The 19,934-nt window shown below is 44.8% G+C and overlaps 1 protein-coding gene across 8 annotated transcripts in view; it reads right to left on the bottom strand.

The window, feature by feature from the left end:
* FBXW4 (F-box and WD repeat domain containing 4) overlaps positions 1–19,934 on the bottom strand; it is a 112,158-nt gene that overhangs the window by 50,623 nt on the left and 41,601 nt on the right. For 5 of the 8 annotated variants that reach the window (XR_015056462.1, XM_085874831.1, XM_085874854.1 and 2 more), the window contains exons 2-5: positions 7,511–7,606; positions 3,480–3,701; positions 3,225–3,357; positions 1,908–2,002 (exon numbers count right to left, since the gene is read on the bottom strand). Coding sequence is in view for 7 of the 8 variants with exons in the window: in XM_085874831.1 (XP_085730957.1) it covers positions 1,908–2,002; positions 3,225–3,357; positions 3,480–3,701; positions 7,511–7,606 (546 nt within the window). In the remaining variant the exon portion in view is untranslated. Of the gene's footprint in view, positions 1–1,907; positions 2,003–3,224; positions 3,358–3,479; positions 3,702–7,510; positions 7,607–7,755; positions 7,951–19,934 lie in introns of all 8 variants that reach the window. The other 3 variants (XM_085874863.1, XM_085874876.1, XM_085874885.1) reach the window with 3 other exon arrangements.

Below are 19,934 nucleotides of genomic sequence, written 5' to 3'. Positions count from 1 at the left end.
TTGTTCCACAATACCTTGCTTTTCCACGAGAGAAACCAGACGGAACCACGAGGCCAAAATCATTGGGATCTCTCAAGACCGCGCTGAGTGTCTCGGCCTGCTACCTTTGCATCGCAGTCAGGTCGGTGGCCTCTGTATTCTACCGCCTCCTTGTTCATCTTTCACCCTCTGCCCTCTCTTGGCTCTGTCCCTCGCAGGTTTCTAGAGGGCACACGTCTGCCAGTAACCCTCTTATTTCTAAACTCTCGAACCGCTCACCTCCACTCATTTGGTTCTTCTTTTCTCTCACCTGTGGAACCAACTTCCCCAGTTTGTTCAGTCCCATCCGTTCCTCCAGGGCTTCAAAACAGCTGTTCACCACTACTTCAGATCACCCCCCCCCCCCCCAATTCATACTCCTGATCTCTTCGACCTCAAATGACCCCATTCCCAAGTACTCCCTTTTTCCAGGTCATTGCGATTTTTTCCCTCTTCCTCACCTCTTTTTGTCTGTTAGTTGTCAGTGGGTTCATTCCTTTTCTCTTTCATCCTCACTTTCCCCTTCCTCTTCTTGCTGTGTTTCATTCAGCTTGTGTGCAGCATGTTCACCACCATGTGTCCTTTCCCCCCTCCCCTTGACCTCACTCTCACTCTCATTTCTACTCTGTTCTTGGTGTTTCCCCCTTTCCATTTTGTTCCCTTACATTCTGCTCTAACGTTTTCACGAGCCTCGATCACGTGTACAAAAACAAACAAACATCGATTGTGTATTTTTGAGAAATACATTCTCGACGTGCAGCACCAGCCGATGTCGAGCCAACACAAAATATATTACAAAAAAAATTTACAAATAAACATTGCCCCAAGAGACATCGACTGATCTCTGGAACCCCGACACATCTCATTACCTCCGCCGCCGAAGGTGAACGGAGGTTATGTTTCGAACCCTGTCTGTCTGTTTGTTTGTTTGTTTACAAGATATTTCAAAAAGTTGTGCATGGATTCAGATGAAATTTTGTGGCGAGCTTGTGCATGTAACATAGATGAAACGATTCGATTTTGGTGACGATCCCAATCTGGATCTGGATCCGAGAATTTAAAGTAATCCTTCATCATTGAGAGATAGGGCCAAAAACGATATAATCGCAGGATATCTCAAAAAGGTATGGACTGACTGGGAGGAAACTTGGTAGATGAGTTGGTTTCGGTGACAAGAACAAGCCGTTTCGATTTTAGTTCAGGTCTGAATCCAGCTCCAGCCTATCAGCGGGATACAAAATGGAAACGAATCAGCCTGGCGGAGGTATACACTCTACCGAGTGGCTGTTCTCGTTTCATAGCTGGAAGAATTTTGAGTAAAATGACTTTGGTAGTTGTGTGTCTCTCTGTCTCTCTGTGTCTGTGTCTCTGTCTGTGTCTCTGTCTGTCTGTCTGTCTGTCTGTCTGTCTGTCTGTCTGTCTCTCTCTCTGTCTGTCTCTCTCTGTCTGTCTCTCTCTGTCTGTCTCTCTCTCTGTCTGTCTCTCTCTCTGTCTGTCTCTCTCTGTCTGTCTCTCTCTGTCTGTCTCTCTCTGTCTGTCTCTCTGTCTGTCTGTCTCTGTCTGTCTGTCTCTGTCTGTCTGTCTCTCTCTGTCTGTCTCTCTCTGTCTGTCTCTCTCTGTCTGTCTCTCTCTGTCTGTCTCTCTCTGTCTGTCTCTCTCTATCTCTCTCTGTCTGTCTCTCTCATGTCTCTCTGGTCTACAATTCCAATGACCACCTAAAAGTAGCTTCCATTTTTAGTACAAGAAACAGGCTGGGTAATGCTCAGCTCTAGGAATGGAGTGTGAGGCAGAATGATGGAAAATGGGATGGGAATAGGAAGGTTTTGGAAGAGTGGCAGGAAAGGTTGAAGCACAAATATAGGGGCTGGGAATTGAGTTTACAGATTCACCTCATGTTGGGATTGAACCCAACAGACCAGACGCGGTCTCCAACAGGAACAGTGAGAAGGCACTCTCCTACAGCATCCTTGGCAAGCGACCAAACCTGGGGGAGCAGTCAGACAAACGCTTCCATATAAAATTTGACCGATTACCCTCACAAGCTAAAATACAGGCACTACGATCATTTTACGACACTAGGTTGATCGAGGAAATTTGAAGGCCTGCTGCAAGACCTCTGAGCTACAATGACCCAGACCAGGTGGAGGAGAGATACGGTGTTCGAGTGCTAACAAATATCTGGTTTTAAAGGAGTTGAAAAAAAAAAAACTATGAAAAAGAATCGATTTGCTTACAAATCATCAAAATGCAATTCTGCTTTTTATTTCATGCTATGGGTGATAAAGCTAGCCATTTTATGCTGCCCTTGAATCGTCTCCATTTATATAATATACAGTATGTCTAAACCATTTGACAAGCAATTTTATTTGGATATCAATAAAGGGGAGTGGGAGGGGGAATGGGGAGGGGGGATGGGAAATTACAATCTCAGAACCCCCAACAAATCTATGTCTTACCTATACCAGACGACATCAGCATTTTATATATCTATTGCTAAATTCGTCCAAATTGCGATAAGGATATAAAACAAAATTCCATTTGCCAGCAACTCGTATCCCAATGAGAATAGCACTCGGTAGAGCGCATACCCCCACCAGGCTGAACAGTTTACGTTTTGTGTCCCACTGATAGGCCGGATTCGGATCCAAATCTGAACCAAAATCAAATCGGCTTGTTCTCATCACCAAATCAAATCATCCACCAAGTTTCGTCCGAATCCGGTCACGTTTTGAGACTTCGTGCGATACATCGTTTTTTGCTATCCCTATCAGTGGGGAAGAATCACCGAAACAAGTTTTTTTAATTCTCATATCTGGATCTGGATCTCCAACCAAACCGAATCAATTCGTCCTTGCAACACACCCAAACCTGCCCACCAAGTTTAGTCCTAATCCGTCCGTAACTTTTTGAGATATCCTGCCCATAGACAAACGGACAAACGGGGTGAAAAAGATAACATCCATCCACTGGGTAATTATACTGAGCTTGTATTGAGTGCGACAGGTTGAAGTGAAAATTTAAAATTGAAAGCAATATTGTATCCAAAGAAAATAAAACCCATTGAGCTTGAAAGCGATCAAAAATTTGGAAGGTTCTCAAGGTTATGATCATAGGTCATGGAATATGGTTAATCCACAAATTGAATTGTTCTCTCTGCTATCTACAAAATGGACGTCCTCCATTCCCGAGAGCCGAGAAACTCAGACCTTTGCCGTGTGGTCACGTGATCCGGACAACAATACACCGGGACGTGCGTCCAACGAGCTGATCTCCTGGTCGTGCACTTGCACAAGTGCACGGAGCTTCCCCGACGGACCGTGCATGCGCAGAGTGCCATCGCTGAAAAAGCAATGTGGAACCATCAATTCAATTTAAAAACATTAAAAAAACAACAACCATAAATGGGGATCCTTCATGACATGAAGTAGGGACAGTGCGTAACCTACAGAAAACACTTATACCTGCATCCGGCAATGACTGCTTCATTGTCAAAGACAAGGAAGCGACAAACGTCTGGGAAGGGTTTGGGAACACCACGGTGGGAGGTCGGGTTTGACGGGGATCGATGAATGGCCAGGGGGCGACGAGCAAACAGGCCATCTTGACGCAGGCCGTAGGACACAACATCAGAGGCCTGGGAGATGTACAGTCGGTCAGCATGAAGCAGTAACCAGGGTAAAAGGCTGCGGTTGGGATTGAAGGGTAATGTCGTGGGGGGGGGGTGGGTGGGGGAAGCAGCTTAAAAATCCATCAAACAGCAGAACGACACACACACCTTAAGCTAAAAGCTTCCTTTAAAACTTGAATGGTATAACAAGCAGGAGCTGGAGCACAGAATGGACCAGCAGGTGATAGAATGAAGAGAGAAGTAGAAAAGAGGGGGGGGAGAGGGGTACACACCAAGAGCGGGGTTGAGGGACAAAATAGAGGGAGGCTTGGTGGGACAAGGTATGTGGGGAACAATGAGAGCAGGGGAGGGCACAGGTGGTGAACAATGAGAGCAGGGGAGGGCACAGGTGGTGAACAAGATGGATGCAGCCACAAACTATCAATCGCAGAAGTGTATTGGAAACCCGGAAAGAAGAGGGCTTGGGGCAGGGGGTTAACGAGGGCAAAAAGGATCAAGGTTGTGGAAGGGAGATGATCTGTGATGGTGGTGAAGAGCCATCTTGAAGACCCGGAGGGAAGAATGAGATTGAAGAGAATGCGGTAGTTGGTTCCACAGGTGGGGGAAAAAAGAAGAAGAGAAAAAAAAGAGGAAAACGAATAAGTGGAGATGAGCAATGATCCTGGATTTTTGGAGTTTCACCAGAAGGAGGTTAGTGGCAGATTGTGCATGCCCTCCTGAAACTAGCAGGGGGGGAAGGGGACAAAACACAGAAAGAGCAGAAGGTGCAAGACCGGAAAGAGGACAGTAGAAGACAGAGAGACCACCGACATGTCTGTGATGTGAAAGTGATCGGCCCAGAGACTCGGCTCAATCGTGGGAGATTCCAATTATTTTGAAAGCCTCAGTCTATAATTTTAACAATAATTATTCTGAAGTTACCCACGAGATATCTGCACATCCGTTAAGAGCCGCCCTTCTGATGATTTATTTGCTCAAGGACAAAGGCGGTATCGCCGGTGAAACGCTATTGCTTTTATCATGTGTTTTGACGAGTCAACATGAAGCAATTGTTTAATGTAGAGAAGAGAATGTAAAATAATACAGGTACTAAATTCTCATTCGAGCTGCATTGTTCAGCACACAGGCCTCGTGTAGCCAAAGTTACGTCCCATCTCTAAATGCGACCGCACTACGAACAGACTCTGATTAAATTACTTACAGGATCAGCAATTCAACAGAACCAATCAAAATCGTTTTCACTTCACTGCATCAAGTTGTTGATGCCAACTCCCCTTCGCCGATAATTGCCACCTTTCAGTTAAGCAACAAATGTTCTTGAGAATACGCGACTCCAATAGGAAGAGAACTATAAACTCTTTGCACGCCACATAAAGCCCCCTCCTCATCGAAAATTCTGTAATCAAATTAATGCAAACGTCAAAAGCGATTAATTTTAAAGTCAGGATTTCGATAATTGCTGGAAAATTTCTCATTCCTCCATTGGAAAGCATCTGTATTTCATTGCTAAATAGTACCTGCCATGGTTGCAAAAATTAGGTTCGCTTTCTGTCTCCGAGATGGGTGAGTAGTCCATTCGGAAGCGTGCTGACCGATGAACCCTCGTCTGGGTTTCATCCCCGACAGAGTTGGACTTGACTTAAAACTGCCACACTGGTGAAATTGCCCGAGCGAGGGGCTCTGCATCTTCCATCGTGGAAGGAAAGGCTGACTTCCCCATCCACATTTATGTTGTCGACGTTCAAGATCCCAATGCCTCTTTTCAATGAGGGCAGGCTGGTACCAAGGCCCAATTCCATGCCTCGAGTTAGCTGTATGCTGTAATTAGCACTGCCAACACCACATTATTGTTGGGAATACATATTGGACTGCGATTCAATACCAAACTCGGCTCTCTGGTTGCATCATTACTGAGGCACGACTGTGCCGCTGATGCATTGACCCTGCTTATTCGGGTGGGAATTTGTAATCTGGCCAGGGTGTGGCCAACACTCACCTCCTCTTCAATGAAAGACACTGCACGATCTTTGACGTCCACAAACCAATTCTGGTAGACAGGACACTCGGCTTAACGTCCCTCCGAGAGACGGAGAACCTTGTGACGAATCACACCACCAAAAGCAAGTGAAATGCTGGTATGTGGATTTGGCAAATGAAAAGTGGGCAAAAAAAAATATGACCTTTTCCTGCAACGACGAAAAACGACATCTAGAATGGTGTTTCGAAACGTTGTTGATGGACGTCAAAACTTGGTGGATGAGTTGGGTAGGTGACAAGATTTTAGTTCAGGTTCGGATGCAGATCCTATCAGTGGGATACAAAATGTAAACTCTTCAGCCTGGTGGAGGTATGTGCTCTACAGAGTGTCGCTCCAGTTTACATTGGTTTTCAAAATGTTTGAAGAGACAAGACTCAAATATCAACCTGACAGATGACTCGGTTAGAGTAAAAACAAAACCAGGACATGATCGTGTAGTCAGTCTCTGTACCGCTCCAGATCCTCCGTCAGGCCTTCCCAACAGTCGAATTGTGTAAGAGAAATCCGCGGCAAAAGTTCAACCTCCACTTGGACTTCAGTACAAAGTTCCATCGCATGAAGAACGTTGATGTCACTTGGAAAAATTCCTTCATTTTGAAATACACAGATCATGATCATTGCTTTGAACCAAAGGGCCTTCTCTCAGATGATACTGCACACTTAGCCTTCCGTATCTCAGGCACAAAATAACGTTTACAAATCGGAGGTGAAATTGTTTTTGTGGAATTCCTATAAATCTTCGTGCAACATGCCGTGTGTAACGAAGCTGGCATCTGCACAAGATCATCCCATTTTGAATACTCGCGTCAAACATACCCGACGCAAAATGCCAGCATCAGGTGAGTAATTGTCCTCAGGACTTTGTGAGAGAAAGAAGGACAATAATAGGTGGCGATTTACGAAACTCCTACGGATCAAAAGACTAGATAGAGGGTGAAACTCGGGACAAGTTACCCCCCCCCCCCCTTAATTCAGGAATACCAGCTTTTCGGAGAGAGAAAGAGAAAGAGAAAGAGAAAGAGAAAGAGAAAGAGAAAGAGAAAGAGAAAGAGAAAAAGAGAGAAAGAAAGAGAAAGAGAAAGAGAAAAAGAGAAAGAGAAAGAGAAAGAGAAAGAGAAAGAGAAAGAGAAAGAGAAAGAGAAAGAGAAAGAGAAAGAGAAAGAGAAAGAGAGAGAGAAAGAGAGAGAGAGAGAGAGAGAGAGAGAGAGAGAGAGAGAGAGAGAGAGAGAGAGAGAGAGAAAGAGAAAGAGAAAGAGAAAGAGAAAGAGAAAGAGAAAGAGAAAGAGAAAGAGAAAGAGAAAGAGAAAGAGAAAGAGAAAGAGAAAGAGAAAGAGAAAGAGAAAGAGAAAGAGAAAGAGAAAGAGAAAGAGAAAGAGAAAGAGAAAGAGAGAGAGAGAGAGAGAGAGAGAGAGAGAGAGAGAGAGAGAGAGAGAGAGAGAGAGAGAGAGAGAGAGAGAGAGAATACAAACGTCTTTTTATTGTCCCATTTCAAAATTATTGCGGAAAAGTGTAAACATTTTCTGCAAGGCCTCCAATTCTAGAAACTTATTCATTAATTAATTTATTTTTGCACACAACAATGAAAAGACTATTCAACTTCCACCACACTCCATCCGCAGGCATCAAGTTAAAGCTTTCCCTCCAAAGTATAATCTTCCTCTCCCCGGTAGTTCTCTCAAATTTCACTCCATTCTTTTCCACCAGACGACGAGTCTTGAAACCCTCCGACCACGTTAACAGTTTCTATTTTAATTCCATGAACTCCATCTGCATCACAACTTGTCCCGAACTGCATATTGATAATGATACATGCCATCGTTACGTACATGTCTCTCCAGCCTAACAGGTTGTGCTGGGAGCAGCGGCCTGCTTGCCAGTTTCTGGAGATGCGCACGCACTCCTTGAGCGGTAGCCCACCAGACCTGCGGGAGGCATGGTGAACAGAATATGGCGGGTTGAACAGAAAATAATAATAATAATAAAGATGATGATCAGAAACAAAGAATGAAGAAATAGTCAACTTCGCTAAAATAAATAAAGAAATGAAGAGCATTCACATTTTACTTTGCACCTCGTTTAACTTGCATTGTTGTATCATCCCTCCATCCAATGGGACCATACTCTGTGCAGAGCGTTGGTGCTGCCTAAGCAGTCTCCTGGGCTATTGGGCACAATCCTGGATGGATCACCACACCGACAAAGGATACCAGCAAACTGGCACTCATTTTGCCGATCTCGGAAGGATGACAGGCTGAGTCAACCCCACCTGATATTAATTCAACAGGAAAGCAGAATTTGAACTCAGGACCCGAGGATCCAAAACCCACCACTTGAGCCATTAAGCAAACACCAGGCATATTGTTGTATCAGTTCGTATGCATCATCAATCTACAGCAAGTTTTGGAGTCGATACTGAAACTGTCAAAGAATTCGAGAAACATTTTTAGAAGCAAATAACGATTTCAACATTGTGGGATCAACTTGTTGGAACAAAACAGCTCGTTTGCACTGCACAATCTCACGAGGCAGTTTGGGAGTGCCAAGGGTTTTCATTCAAATCAAGAACCAGCATAGGCAGTAGTACTGCTCGTGGTTTTGTACAAAATAGAGGATCATAGAAGAGAGAGTCAACAAAGGGTTAAAAGGCAATGTAGGTGACAGTCACACTAAGATAGACAACAAGGAAGGGAATGAGATAACAACAAGAGACAGAGAAAGAGACAGAGAGACAGAAAGAGACAGAGAGAGACAGAGACAGAGACAGAGACAGAGACAGAGACAGAAAGAGGAGAGAGAGCGAGAGAGAGATGTCCAGAGAGAGGGGAGAGAGCCAGAGGAGAGGGAGGAGAGGGAGGAGAGGAGAGAGAGAGGAGAGGGAGGAGTGGAGAGGGAGGAGTGGAGAGGGAGGAGTGGAGAGGGAGGAGTGGGAGGAGAGGGAGGAGAGGGAGGAGAGGGAGAGCCAGAGAGAGAGAGCCAGAGAGAGAGAGCCAGAGAGAGAGAGCCAGAGAGAGAGAGGGGAGAGAGAGCCAGAGAGAGAGAGAGAGAGCAAGAGAGAGAGACAGAGAGAGAGAGAGCAAGAGAGCAAGAGAGAGAGACAGAGAGAGCGAGAGCGAGAGCAAGAGCGAGAGCGAGAGAGAGAGAGAGCCAGAGAGAGCCAGAGAGAGAGAGGGGAGAGAGAGCCAGAGAGCGAGAGAGAGAGAGAGAGCAAGAGAGAGAGAGAGAGACAGAGAGAGAGAGCAAGAGAGCAAGAGAGAGACAGAGAGAGCGAGAGCGAGAGCGAGAGAGAGAGAGAGAGAGCCAGAGAGAGAGCCAGAGAGAGAGAGAGAGAGAGAGAGAGCCAGAGAGAGACGGTGAGAGACGGTGAGAGACGGTGAGAGACGGTGAGAGACGGTGAGAGAGGGTGAGAGACGGTGAGAGACGGTGAGAGACAGTGAGAGACAGTGAGAGACAGTGAGAGACAGTGAGAGACAGTGAGAGACAGTGAGAGACAGTGAGAGACAGTGAGAGACAGTGAGAGACAGTGAGAGACAGTGAGAGACAGTGAGAGACAGTGAGAGACAGTGAGAGACAGTGAGAGACAGTGAGAGACAGTGAGAGACAGTGAGAGACAGTGAGAGACAGTGAGAGACAGTGAGAGACAGTGAGAGACAGTGAGAGACAGTGAGAGACAGTGAGAGACAGTGAGAGACAGTGAGAGACAGTGAGAGACAGACAGAGACAGACAGAGAGAGACAGAGAGAGACAGAGAGAGACAGAGAGAGACAGAGAGAGACAGAGAGAGACAGAGAGAGAGTGTGTGCGAGAGCGAGAGCGAGAGCGAGAGTGAGAAACAGAGTGACAGACAGAGAGAGTCAGAGAGAGTGAGAGAGAGCGAGAGCGAGAGCGAGAGCGAGAGCGAGAGCGAGAGCGAGAGCGAGAGAGAGCGAGAGAGAGCGAGAGAGAGCGAGAGAGAGCGAGAGAGAGCGAGAGAGAGAGAGCGAGAGAGAGCGAGAGAGAGCGAGAGAGAGAGAGCGAGAGAGAGCGAGAGAGAGAGAGAGAGAGAGAGCGAGAGAGAGCGAGAGAGAGCGAGAGAGAGCGAGAGAGAGCGAGAGAGAGCGAGAGAGAGCGAGAGAGAGCGAGAGCGAGAGAGAGAGAGAGCGAGAGCGAGAGAGACAGAGACAGAGAGCGAGAGAGAGCGAGAGAGAGCGAGAGCGAGAGCGAGATAGAGAGAGAGAGAGACACAGAGAAAGACACACAGAGACACAGAGAAAGACACACAGAGACACAGAGAAAGACACACAGAGACACAGAGAAAGACACAGAGAAAGACACAGAGAAAGACACAGAGAAAGACACAGAGAAAGACACAGAGAAAGACACAGAGAAAGAGAGTGACAGACAGAGTGACAGACAGAGTGACAGACAGAGTGACAGACAGAGTGACAGACAGAGTGACAGACAGAGTGACAGACAGAGTGACAGACAGAGTGACAGACAGAGTGACAGACAGAGTGACAGACAGAGTGACAGACAGAGTGACAGAGACACACAAAGGAAACACAATAACCTGCAACAGGGTTGAGGGAGGTAGAAAAGGTTGCAGATAGGGATTGGGGGGGGGGGAATGACATGAGAAAGTATTCAAGCCTCGATTTTGATGGTCGATTGGTCAAAAACGTTCAATGCAAATGATCAGGTCGGTGATAATGTGCGCTGGAGATTGATGAATCATAGCAGCAACACAAATAAACCTTGCCAAAAGGTGACCACGTGTGACTTCTTGAAGGTCACACTGAGGTGAACGGAGCTGCTATCCACCAGGAGCGACTCCTTGAGGAATATCTGCCTACGAGAGATTCCGATGAGAATCGTTCGAGTAACCATGAAAAATATGCGTTTGCCTCATAATGTCACCAAATGACGTCATAATGTCTCAAGCTTGACATATCTAGAAAGCACTCATCGAGGTGTTCAATTTGAGGTACTACACGATATGGTTACTAAAACTTGAAAATTTGGCCTTGGGGTCAAATATGTTTGACCTGAGGCACAAACCATGAAGGTCAAGGCCAATCGCCACCAAAAATTAATCAGCTGAGCGCCAGACCATGAACTATATTCCCGTGAAGTTTGAAGCCGATCCGATCAAAATTACTCAAAAAATAAGGGTTTCGTCGACTCCCCTGATTTGCGACAAAGTGACCTTGACCTTTGACCTTGACCTTCAAAATTTTATGCGCTGAAAGGGACCTCTATAGGTCTCTGATATGCGGAGTTACAAAAATTTCCAATGATAACTGTGCTCTGCAGAATTTTTTTATACGTGATTACAGACAAACAAACAAAAAAAACAAAAAACATACAAGCTGACTAACATATCTTGCAAAAACTTTGTATTGGCAAGATAACAAACAAACAAACAAGCAGTCATAGACTGGTACTTACGAAATCGGCACCTTGACCTCTGACCTTGTCTAATAAAAGCTGTCTCGAGAGAAGGTAGCGACTCAAACCAGAAGTTTCTACGATGATTCTGTACCAAACCATCAAAAAATCGAATGTTTTGGATGTTTGACCTCACTGTGACCTTGACCTTTGACCGATTCTGACCAAAATCTTATCAGCGCTAGCCATCACCCTCCTGAATCACGGGGTGTAATTTGACATTGGTGGCTTCTTCCGTTCTCGAGTTATCGTGCCGACAAACAAACAAACAAACAAACAAACAAACAGAAACGGAAGGCATCAATATACTGACGAAATCTTTACATTATGTAAGTAACAAACAAACGGAAGTCATCAATATACTTCCGAAATCTTTAGATTTCATAAGTAATAAACCAATGTCACCCGCAGGGTGACCCGTATCTTGCCAAAAGGTGACCACGTGTGACTTCTTTAAGGTCACACTGAGGTGAACAGAGCTGCTATCCACCAGGAGCAACTCCTTGAGGAATATCTGCCTACGAGAGATTCCGATGACAATCGTTCTACAGAGTAACCATGAAAAATATGTGTTTGCCTCATAACATCACCAAATGACGTCATAATGTCTCAAGCTTGACATATCGAGAAAGCACTCATCGAGGTGTTCAATTTGAGGTACGACACGATATGGTTCCTAAAACTAGAAAATTTGACCTTGGGGTCAAATATGTTTGACCTCAGGCGCTAACCATGAAGGTCAAGGCCAATCGCCACCAAAAATTAATCAGCTGAGCACCAGACTATGAACTACATTCCCATAAAGTTTGGAGACTATTCGATTAAAATTACTCAAAAAATAAGGGTTTCGTCGACTCCCCTGATTTGCGACAAAGTGACCTTGACCTTTGACCTTGACCTTCAAAATTTTATGCGCTGAAAGGGACCTCTATAGGCCTCTGATATGCGGTTACAAAAATTTCCAATGATAACTGTGCTCTGCAGAGTGATTTATATGTGATTACAGACAAAAAAAAACAAACAAACAAAAAAAAAAACATATGAAGGTCAAGGCCAATCGCCACCAAAAATTAATCAGCTGAGCGCCAGACCACGAACTATATTCCCATGAAGTTTGAAGACGATCCGATCAAAATTACTCAAAAAATAAGGGTTTCGTCAACTCCCCTGATTTGCGACAAAGTGACCTTGACCTTTGACCTTGACCTTCAAAATTTTATGCGCTGAAAGGGACCTCTATAGGCCTCTGATATGCGAAGTTACAAAAATTTCCAATGATTACTGTGCTCTGCAGAATTTTTTATACATGATTACAGACAAACAAACAAACAAGCAGTTATAGACTGGTACTTACGAAATCGTCAACTTGACCTCTGACCTTGTCTAATAAAAGCTGTCTCGAGAGAAGGTAGCGACGCAAACCAGAAGTTTCTACGATGATTCTGTACCAAACCATCAAAAATCGAATGTTTTGGATGTTTGACCTCACTGTGACCTTGACCTTTGACCGATTCTGACCAAAATCTTATCAGCGCTAGCCATCACCCTCCTGAATCACGGGGTGTAATTTGACATTGGTGGCTTCTTCCGTTCTCGAGTTATCGTGCCGACAAACAAACAAACAAACAAACAGAAACGGAAGGCATCAATATACTTACGAAATCTTTACATTATGTAAGTAACAAACAAACGGAAGTCATCAATATACTTCCGAAATCTTTAGATTTCATAAGTAATAAACCAATGTCACCCGCAGGGTGACCCGTATCTTGCCAAAAGGTGACCACGTGTGACTTCTTTAAGGTCACACTGAGGTGAACAGAGCTGCTATCCACCAGGAGCAACTCCTTGAGGAATATCTGCCTACGAGAGATTCCGATGACAATCGTTCTACAGAGTAACCATGAAAAATATGTGTTTGCCTCATAACGTCACCAAATGACGTCATAATGTCTCAAGCTTGACATATCGAGAAAGCACTCATCGAGGTGTTCAATTTGAGGTACGACACAATATGGTTCCTAATACTAGAAAATTTGACCTTGGGGTCAAATATGTTTGACCTCAGGCGCTAACCATGAAGGTCAAGGCCAATCGCCACCAAAAATTAATCAGCTGAGCACCAGACTATGAACTACATTCCCATAAAGTTTGGAGACTATTCGATTAAAATTACTCAAAAAATAAGGGTTTCGTCGACTCCCCTGATTTGCGACAAAGTGACCTTGACCTTTGACCTTGACCTTCAAAATTTTATGCGCTGAAAGGGACCTCTATAGGCCTCTGATATGCGGTTACAAAAATTTCCAATGATAACTGTGCTCTGCAGAGTGATTTATATGTGATTACAGACAAAAAAAAACAAAACAAACAAAAAAAAAAAAACATATGAAGGTCAAGGCCAATCGCCACCAAAAATTAATCAGCTGAGCGCCAGACCACGAACTATATTCCCATGAAGTTTGAAGACGATCCGATCAAAATTACTCAAAAAATAAGGGTTTCGTCAACTCCTCTGATTTGCGACAAAGTGACCTTGACCTTTGACCTTGACCTTCAAAATTTTATGCGCTGAAAGGGACCTCTATAGGCCTCTGATATGCGAAGTTACAAAAATTTCCAATGATTACTGTGCTCTGCAGAATTTTTTATACATGATTACAGACAAACAAACAAACAAGCAGTTATAGACTGGTACTTACGAAATCGTCAACTTGACCTCTGACCTTGTCTAATAAAAGCTGTCTCGAGAGAAGGTAGCGACGCAAACCAGAAGTTTCTACGATGATTCTGTACCAAACCATCAAAAATCGAATGTTTTGGATGTTTGACCTCACTGTGACCTTGACCTTTGACCGATTTTGACCAAAATTTAATCAGCACTAGCCATCACCCTCCTGAATCACGTGGTGTAATTTGACATTGGTAGCTTCTTCCGTTCTCGAGTTATCGTGCCTACAAACAAACAAACAAACAAACAAACAAACAAACAAACAGAAACGGAAGTCATCAATATACTTACGAAATCTTTAGATTTCGTAAGCAAAAATAAAAAAACATACAAGCTGACTAACATATCTTGTAAAAGCTTCGTTTTGGCAAGATAATAATAATTTTAAAAAGCTTTACACCATCAGAATTATGAAGCATTGTCAGTCAGCTTGTAGTTGGCAGGATGGCCTCGAGGTAGCACACTCACCTCTAAGGTTTCTCGCCTGGGTTTGAATATCAGCTGAGCGATAAACTATCATCCAGGTGTTTCACAGGCAGGGCAATTCATCAATGTGTGTGCCATCCCTCGGATGGAGGTTAAACTGCGGTATTTCTGCCAGCATTAGTTGATGGACTTTAAAGGTCCCAGGGTGCCCTTCATGAAGAGTCGGCAAGCTATTGCCGACACACTGAACAAATTACAAATTCCTCCCCTAACCTAAGTCGAACGTCAGGCCTGGCCAGCTGGTTCGTGAAAAACTTGGGCCAAAGACTTCCCCCGGGCAACCTCACAGGAACGTGGGAATAATTGTGGCCGTGAAAGAAGGAGATGAAGTCGTCAGACTTTCGTGAAAACCAATGAAACTAAAATTAGCGAAATATCCCCACCACAGGTCATTACTACAGACCACCACTCAACACTGTGGAATGATTGAAGCAGACCGCGTGCAATGATGGATAGGTAAAGGTTTACATCCATGAAAGACTTGAACAGTGATGACCTATATTAATACATTTATTTGCCATGCAAAGGGTCTTTGGCATTTTTCAAAAACCCCGCGTTTCATAAGCGTAGAGTGAATTGACCACTCACAAATGGAACTCAGGTACCACAAAGACAATTCAGCACACAATTTGGTTTCGTACACCGCGGTGTTTATGGATGTTCCCATTCACAAAACAGTCATAATAATGGAGAAAATGCAGAATGGAAATTGGATTCAAGGACCCTTGAAGATGGAAAAGCAGGTGAGGAAGGGGTGGACATCGGAGGAGAGGAAAAAGGAGGGGTACGACCTCGAACAGAGAACACTGCCAACCCAGGCTTCCACAAGTGTAAACGCAACAAGAAGCTATGAACCGACAAAGTGAGTGGGGGAGGGGCAGCAAGGTTGGAGGGGGTTAGAGGGCTAATGAGTGTCCAAAGCTCGTAACGCGGGTAACAGTTAGCTACTTTTGAGGAATTTCATTTCGCACAACCAAGTGGGGGAAAAAAGAAAGGAAAAAACTCAAGGGCATGTGCCGAGGTAGGTTCTATGGCCCCCGTGTGGCCCCGCGCTCTCAAAATGTGAGCAACGTGGGTTTCTCATTGCGATCCGACCATTCCTGGCATTTTGAAGCAGGTACACAGTACACGCCGGGAAATGCCAGTGCTCCAAAAGGCACGCTTTGGACTGAGTGCTAGGGAAAGGGGGATGGGGTGCAAAGGCAGCTGTGAACCGCACACAACCTCACCCCCCCCCTTGCCCGCACCACCATCTCCAAATCAAGCCTCAGTGCAGACACTAAAAATATGCCAATGGGAGCGGTGAGCGAGCCAACAGCCGTGCATAGAGAGGCAAGGGGGCTGGGGGGGGGAAGGGAGGACGGCAGGAAAACTGGGAAAAGACAATCAGTTTGGGTGAAGAATAGACAGGGGGAGGGAAAAAATAAAAGTGAAAAGTGGAAAGAGATTATGGAGGTTATTTTGATAGTGAGAGGAACGACGCAGGAGGAAGACGAGGGACACGGTGAAGGAGGATGGTGCAAGGGAAGCGGTACGAGTATGCAGGTGTTTTACAGCAAAGCAGAAGGCTGAGGGCACATGGCCAGCACTCCCCGGCAACCCTGCATCAAGTCCAACAGAGCGGGCCTCGGTTAAAACTGGCAGGGCTTGGAACAGGAACCATCTAGATATTATGTACACAAAAGAGCAGGATCAGTTTCTTTTGTACCTCGACTCTCCCAACCCCCTTCTTCCCTAATGCCTCGAGCACTCCGACTTTCCCCCTTTTTCCTCCATATCCCAACCTCTCCAATAATTTTAATCCATTTACCCTCACCTAGCGGTAACCAGGGCTAGCAAGATGTCCTAGAGGTACGCACACTCACCTCTAAGCCATCTAGCCTTGGTTTGAATCCTGACCCAGCTATAAACTGTCATCCTGGTGTTTCGCAGGCAGGGTCATTCAATGTGTGTGTCGTCCCTTGGATGGGCGTTAAACGGAGCGTCCCATCTGCAGGCATTTGTTAGTGGGCATTAAAGATCCCATGGTGTCCTTTGTGAAGAGAAGGTGAGCTATCGCCGGCACCCTGAACAAATTACAAATTTCTGCCATAACTACTGCTGGAAAGGCAATGACAAACCACCCAATATAACCCTTGCCGAGAAACTCCTTCGGCAGCACCGATGCTCTGTAACAGTCTGCTACATCAGACAGTAATAACCCAGACACCTTTGAGAGAGTTCTACTTTACTATGCAGACAGCCCCTCTGAAAGAAAAAAAAAAAAAAGAAGAACAAACAAGTAGCATCTTATTAATAGAGCTGTCGACATCCTTTGAAGCATACCATTAGTGATAACTAAAGAGACATATGACCATCTTTTAGCATTTGCCAATGACAACCGATACGGCACGTGCACAAAATTAGCCAAGGTACAAAGCTGCGCTCCCTCAAGGAGCAGTTACGTCTCAAAATAGATCAAAAAAAATGCGGGCAATTCCATTGTAATGGAAGCAACATGCAAGGAGCTGGGCAGAGGTAAAGTTCGGCACTACCGTCGTTTCCTGCTGGTGCAATATTTACAAGTAGCCGTTCACAGCAAGAGCATTGCAGACTGTCCTAATCACATGATGTGCTAGAAGAGATCATCGCATGTCTGAACATATCTGTTTCGTCTGATGTTGAAAAGAAACACGCCATGTCCCCAGGTCGTGTCGGACTCGGTGGTGTAATGATTTGTGTCCTCTCTAAGTCTGCAAGGGTCGGTGGTTCGAAACCTATCCGAGTCATAACCAAAAGACTTGAAAAATGGTGCGTGCTGCTTCCTTGCTTGACGCTAAAAATTTAGACGACACGGCATGGAGAAACAACCATAGGTTGGCAACCGTTGCACCGGCTTGATAGATCCAATGGCCTCCTCCTGAGTTGAAGTTCCCAAAAGAAAAAAAGAAAACACACTCGTCAACAAGGGGTTTCACCAAACAACAGTCTAAAATCGAAGCAAATGTTTTCAAATCCACTTCAAAGTTATAACCATATGCGAAATAAATCCAAAACTTCACGTTGCCCATTTTGACAGCCTTTGGAGCAAGACTAATGATGATCTAAAAAGCAGCTCAAGTACGTTTCAGTGACAATCTTCTCCCTATCCCCACGAATCCAATCCAGGCCTCCTGGTTAAAAAATTTAATGCTTCAAGTGCTACTGTGAAAACAAGCTCAGAACGCACAAGAAAATGGTTTACATCATCTTAACCGACGATTGAGCGATTCTGTGCCATCGATATGCAATTATGCACTGTACCGCATGTTAGTACTCGTGTGTACACATTAAACTCATTATACCTTTCAAAAATGTAAGGCATTGTGCCAGAACCTTGGCCAAATTCTAAATTGCTGCCTCTTCATTCTTAGGCAAAAGACATTTTCAGTTCAATGAACCACCCTCTTCAAAAAGAGATCCTTTGAGTGGAGTTGCTGCTGCTCGAGCAGCCTCATGGTAAGGAGTGAGAGGAGGAGCAACTGGAACAGTGTCATGTCAAGGAATGAAAGGAGTGGCTGCTGAGCAGTCAGTCTCAAGGTAAGGAATAAGAGTAGGGGCTGCCCGAGCAGTCTCAAGGTAAGGAATGAGAGGACGTGCTGCTGAAACAGTCTCATGGTAAGGAATGAGAGGAGAGGCTGCTTGAGCAGTCTCAAGGTAAGGAATGAGAGAACGTGCCACTGAAACAGTCTCATGGTAAGGAATGAGAGAGGAGGGGCTGCTCGAGCAGCCTCACGGTAAGGAATGAGAGAGGAGGTGCTGCCCAAGCAGTATCCTAACATGTCCTAACAATTATATCCCAACATGGTAAGGAATGAGAGAGGGGACAGAGAGAGAGAGAGAGAGAGAGAGAGAGAGAGAGAGAGAGAGAGAGAGAGAGAGAGAGGGGAGGTGCTGCTCGAGTAGCCTCATGGTAAGGAATAATACGAGGTGCTGCTGGAGTAGTTTCATGGGAAGAAATGAGATGGTGCTGGAACAGTCTCATGGGAAGGAATGAGAGGAGGTGCTGCTTGAGCAGTCTCATGGTAAAGAATGAGAGGAGGTCTGCTCAAGCAGTCCTATGCGGAGAAACGAGAGGAGGTGCTGCTGGAGTCGTCAAATGGTAAGGAATGAACTCAGCGATTTGTGATTACCTACCCAGCAAGGTCAGGATGTAAAGCTGCAATCTCAAGATTACAATTTACATAAAGTTCAGCAAGTTGGAGATAATCTTTAAATCTGAAGTATGGTGCTATCTATAGCCTTGGTTCATCAGATGCTTCTCCTTTGTTACCATTAGTCAGATACAGTACACCACAGGCCAGTGCTGACAATAATAGTGCCAGAAGACAGACACACATCTGCCATAAATACACAGCACGAACTTCTAAACAACAAATCACACATTGCTAACAGAAATGCTTTTCAACGAAAAGCTGACAGTTCATCAAGAGGACAGCCCTCTTATTACGCTTGTCTCGGGTTTGCAGGTTGAAACTCAAAAATTAAAGCTTATACTTAAGGAATAGAATAATTAAAATAAAAAACAAGCTCTGGGAAACAGGCTATAAAGCCTTTCTCCATAACTCATTGGAGTACTGCTCTCACCCGTGAACTGGCGCCCCTGCAATATGTCTCTCCTGGACCCTGTGGAATCGAAAACTCTCAACATTATTGGAATCTCCCACAATAAGGCTGAAGCACACGATCTGCTGCAGTCACATTGCAGGGTTATTTATATGTTTATTAATTGTTTTTCAATTAACCTTTTATTTGTTTCTCAGCTCTCCGACACTTCCCAGCAACTCCAGGATACATGTATTCTTCTCGTAATCCAGTCCGGGTTAAAACTCTCAAAATCCAGACTGACTGCACACCTCAACTCCTTGGTGCCTCACTTCTGCATGTAGAATCACCTCCCACAGGCTGTACTATGCCACTCAACTCTTCATACCTTTGAAAGCAGACGGTGCACCACCATCTCACATTATCGCTCATCCTCAGCAACAATGTTTATTATCCCCAAACTTTCCAAATGTGTGTGTCCATAACTCCAAAGATATGAAACCTATCAGCCTGAAACTTTGCATGCATATTAAGGGAACTCCAAGAAAGTGCAAGAGTGAAATTGGGTGGTTGGGTTAATTAAAACACCCCTTTTGAACATAATTAACAGACATTAATTATATCCTTTATCAGGCGCATCCTCGGCCACCTTTCTCTAAATGGGGTCTTGAGGCGTTTCCTGGGTTACCTTGCTGGGGTCTGAAGCCGCCATGTTTTTGGCCTGCTCAACCATGCCTTGACTTGGAACAGGCCGCAATGGCTTCTATAACGATAAAGTCTTTTTTCCACTTCCCTCACTCATATTATCGAATGCTTGTTCATCATAGCTACAAATCGCTGGGTACATTGCAATGCTTATAAACACCTGGAGATGCCAGCGTTTGTGGCTTTATTTTATTTCTGCCCCTGTGAAAACCTCAAGAACCTGTTAAACTAAGCCGAATTACAAAATTTAAACTCCAGATGTGAACTCAGCAACAATTCTGACGCTAAAAAAACAAAAAGTGTTCACTTGTCCAATTCAGACAATGCTTGGCCATTTCTGG

This window comes from Eptatretus burgeri, chromosome 1 (genome assembly GCF_056783735.1).
Source record: "Eptatretus burgeri isolate ZD-2024b chromosome 1, Ebu_testis_v1, whole genome shotgun sequence".
Taxonomy (NCBI): domain Eukaryota; kingdom Metazoa; phylum Chordata; class Myxini; order Myxiniformes; family Myxinidae; genus Eptatretus; species Eptatretus burgeri.
The sequence above is the reverse complement of the archived record's forward strand: the minus strand, read 5'-3'. Positions and strand labels throughout refer to the sequence as shown.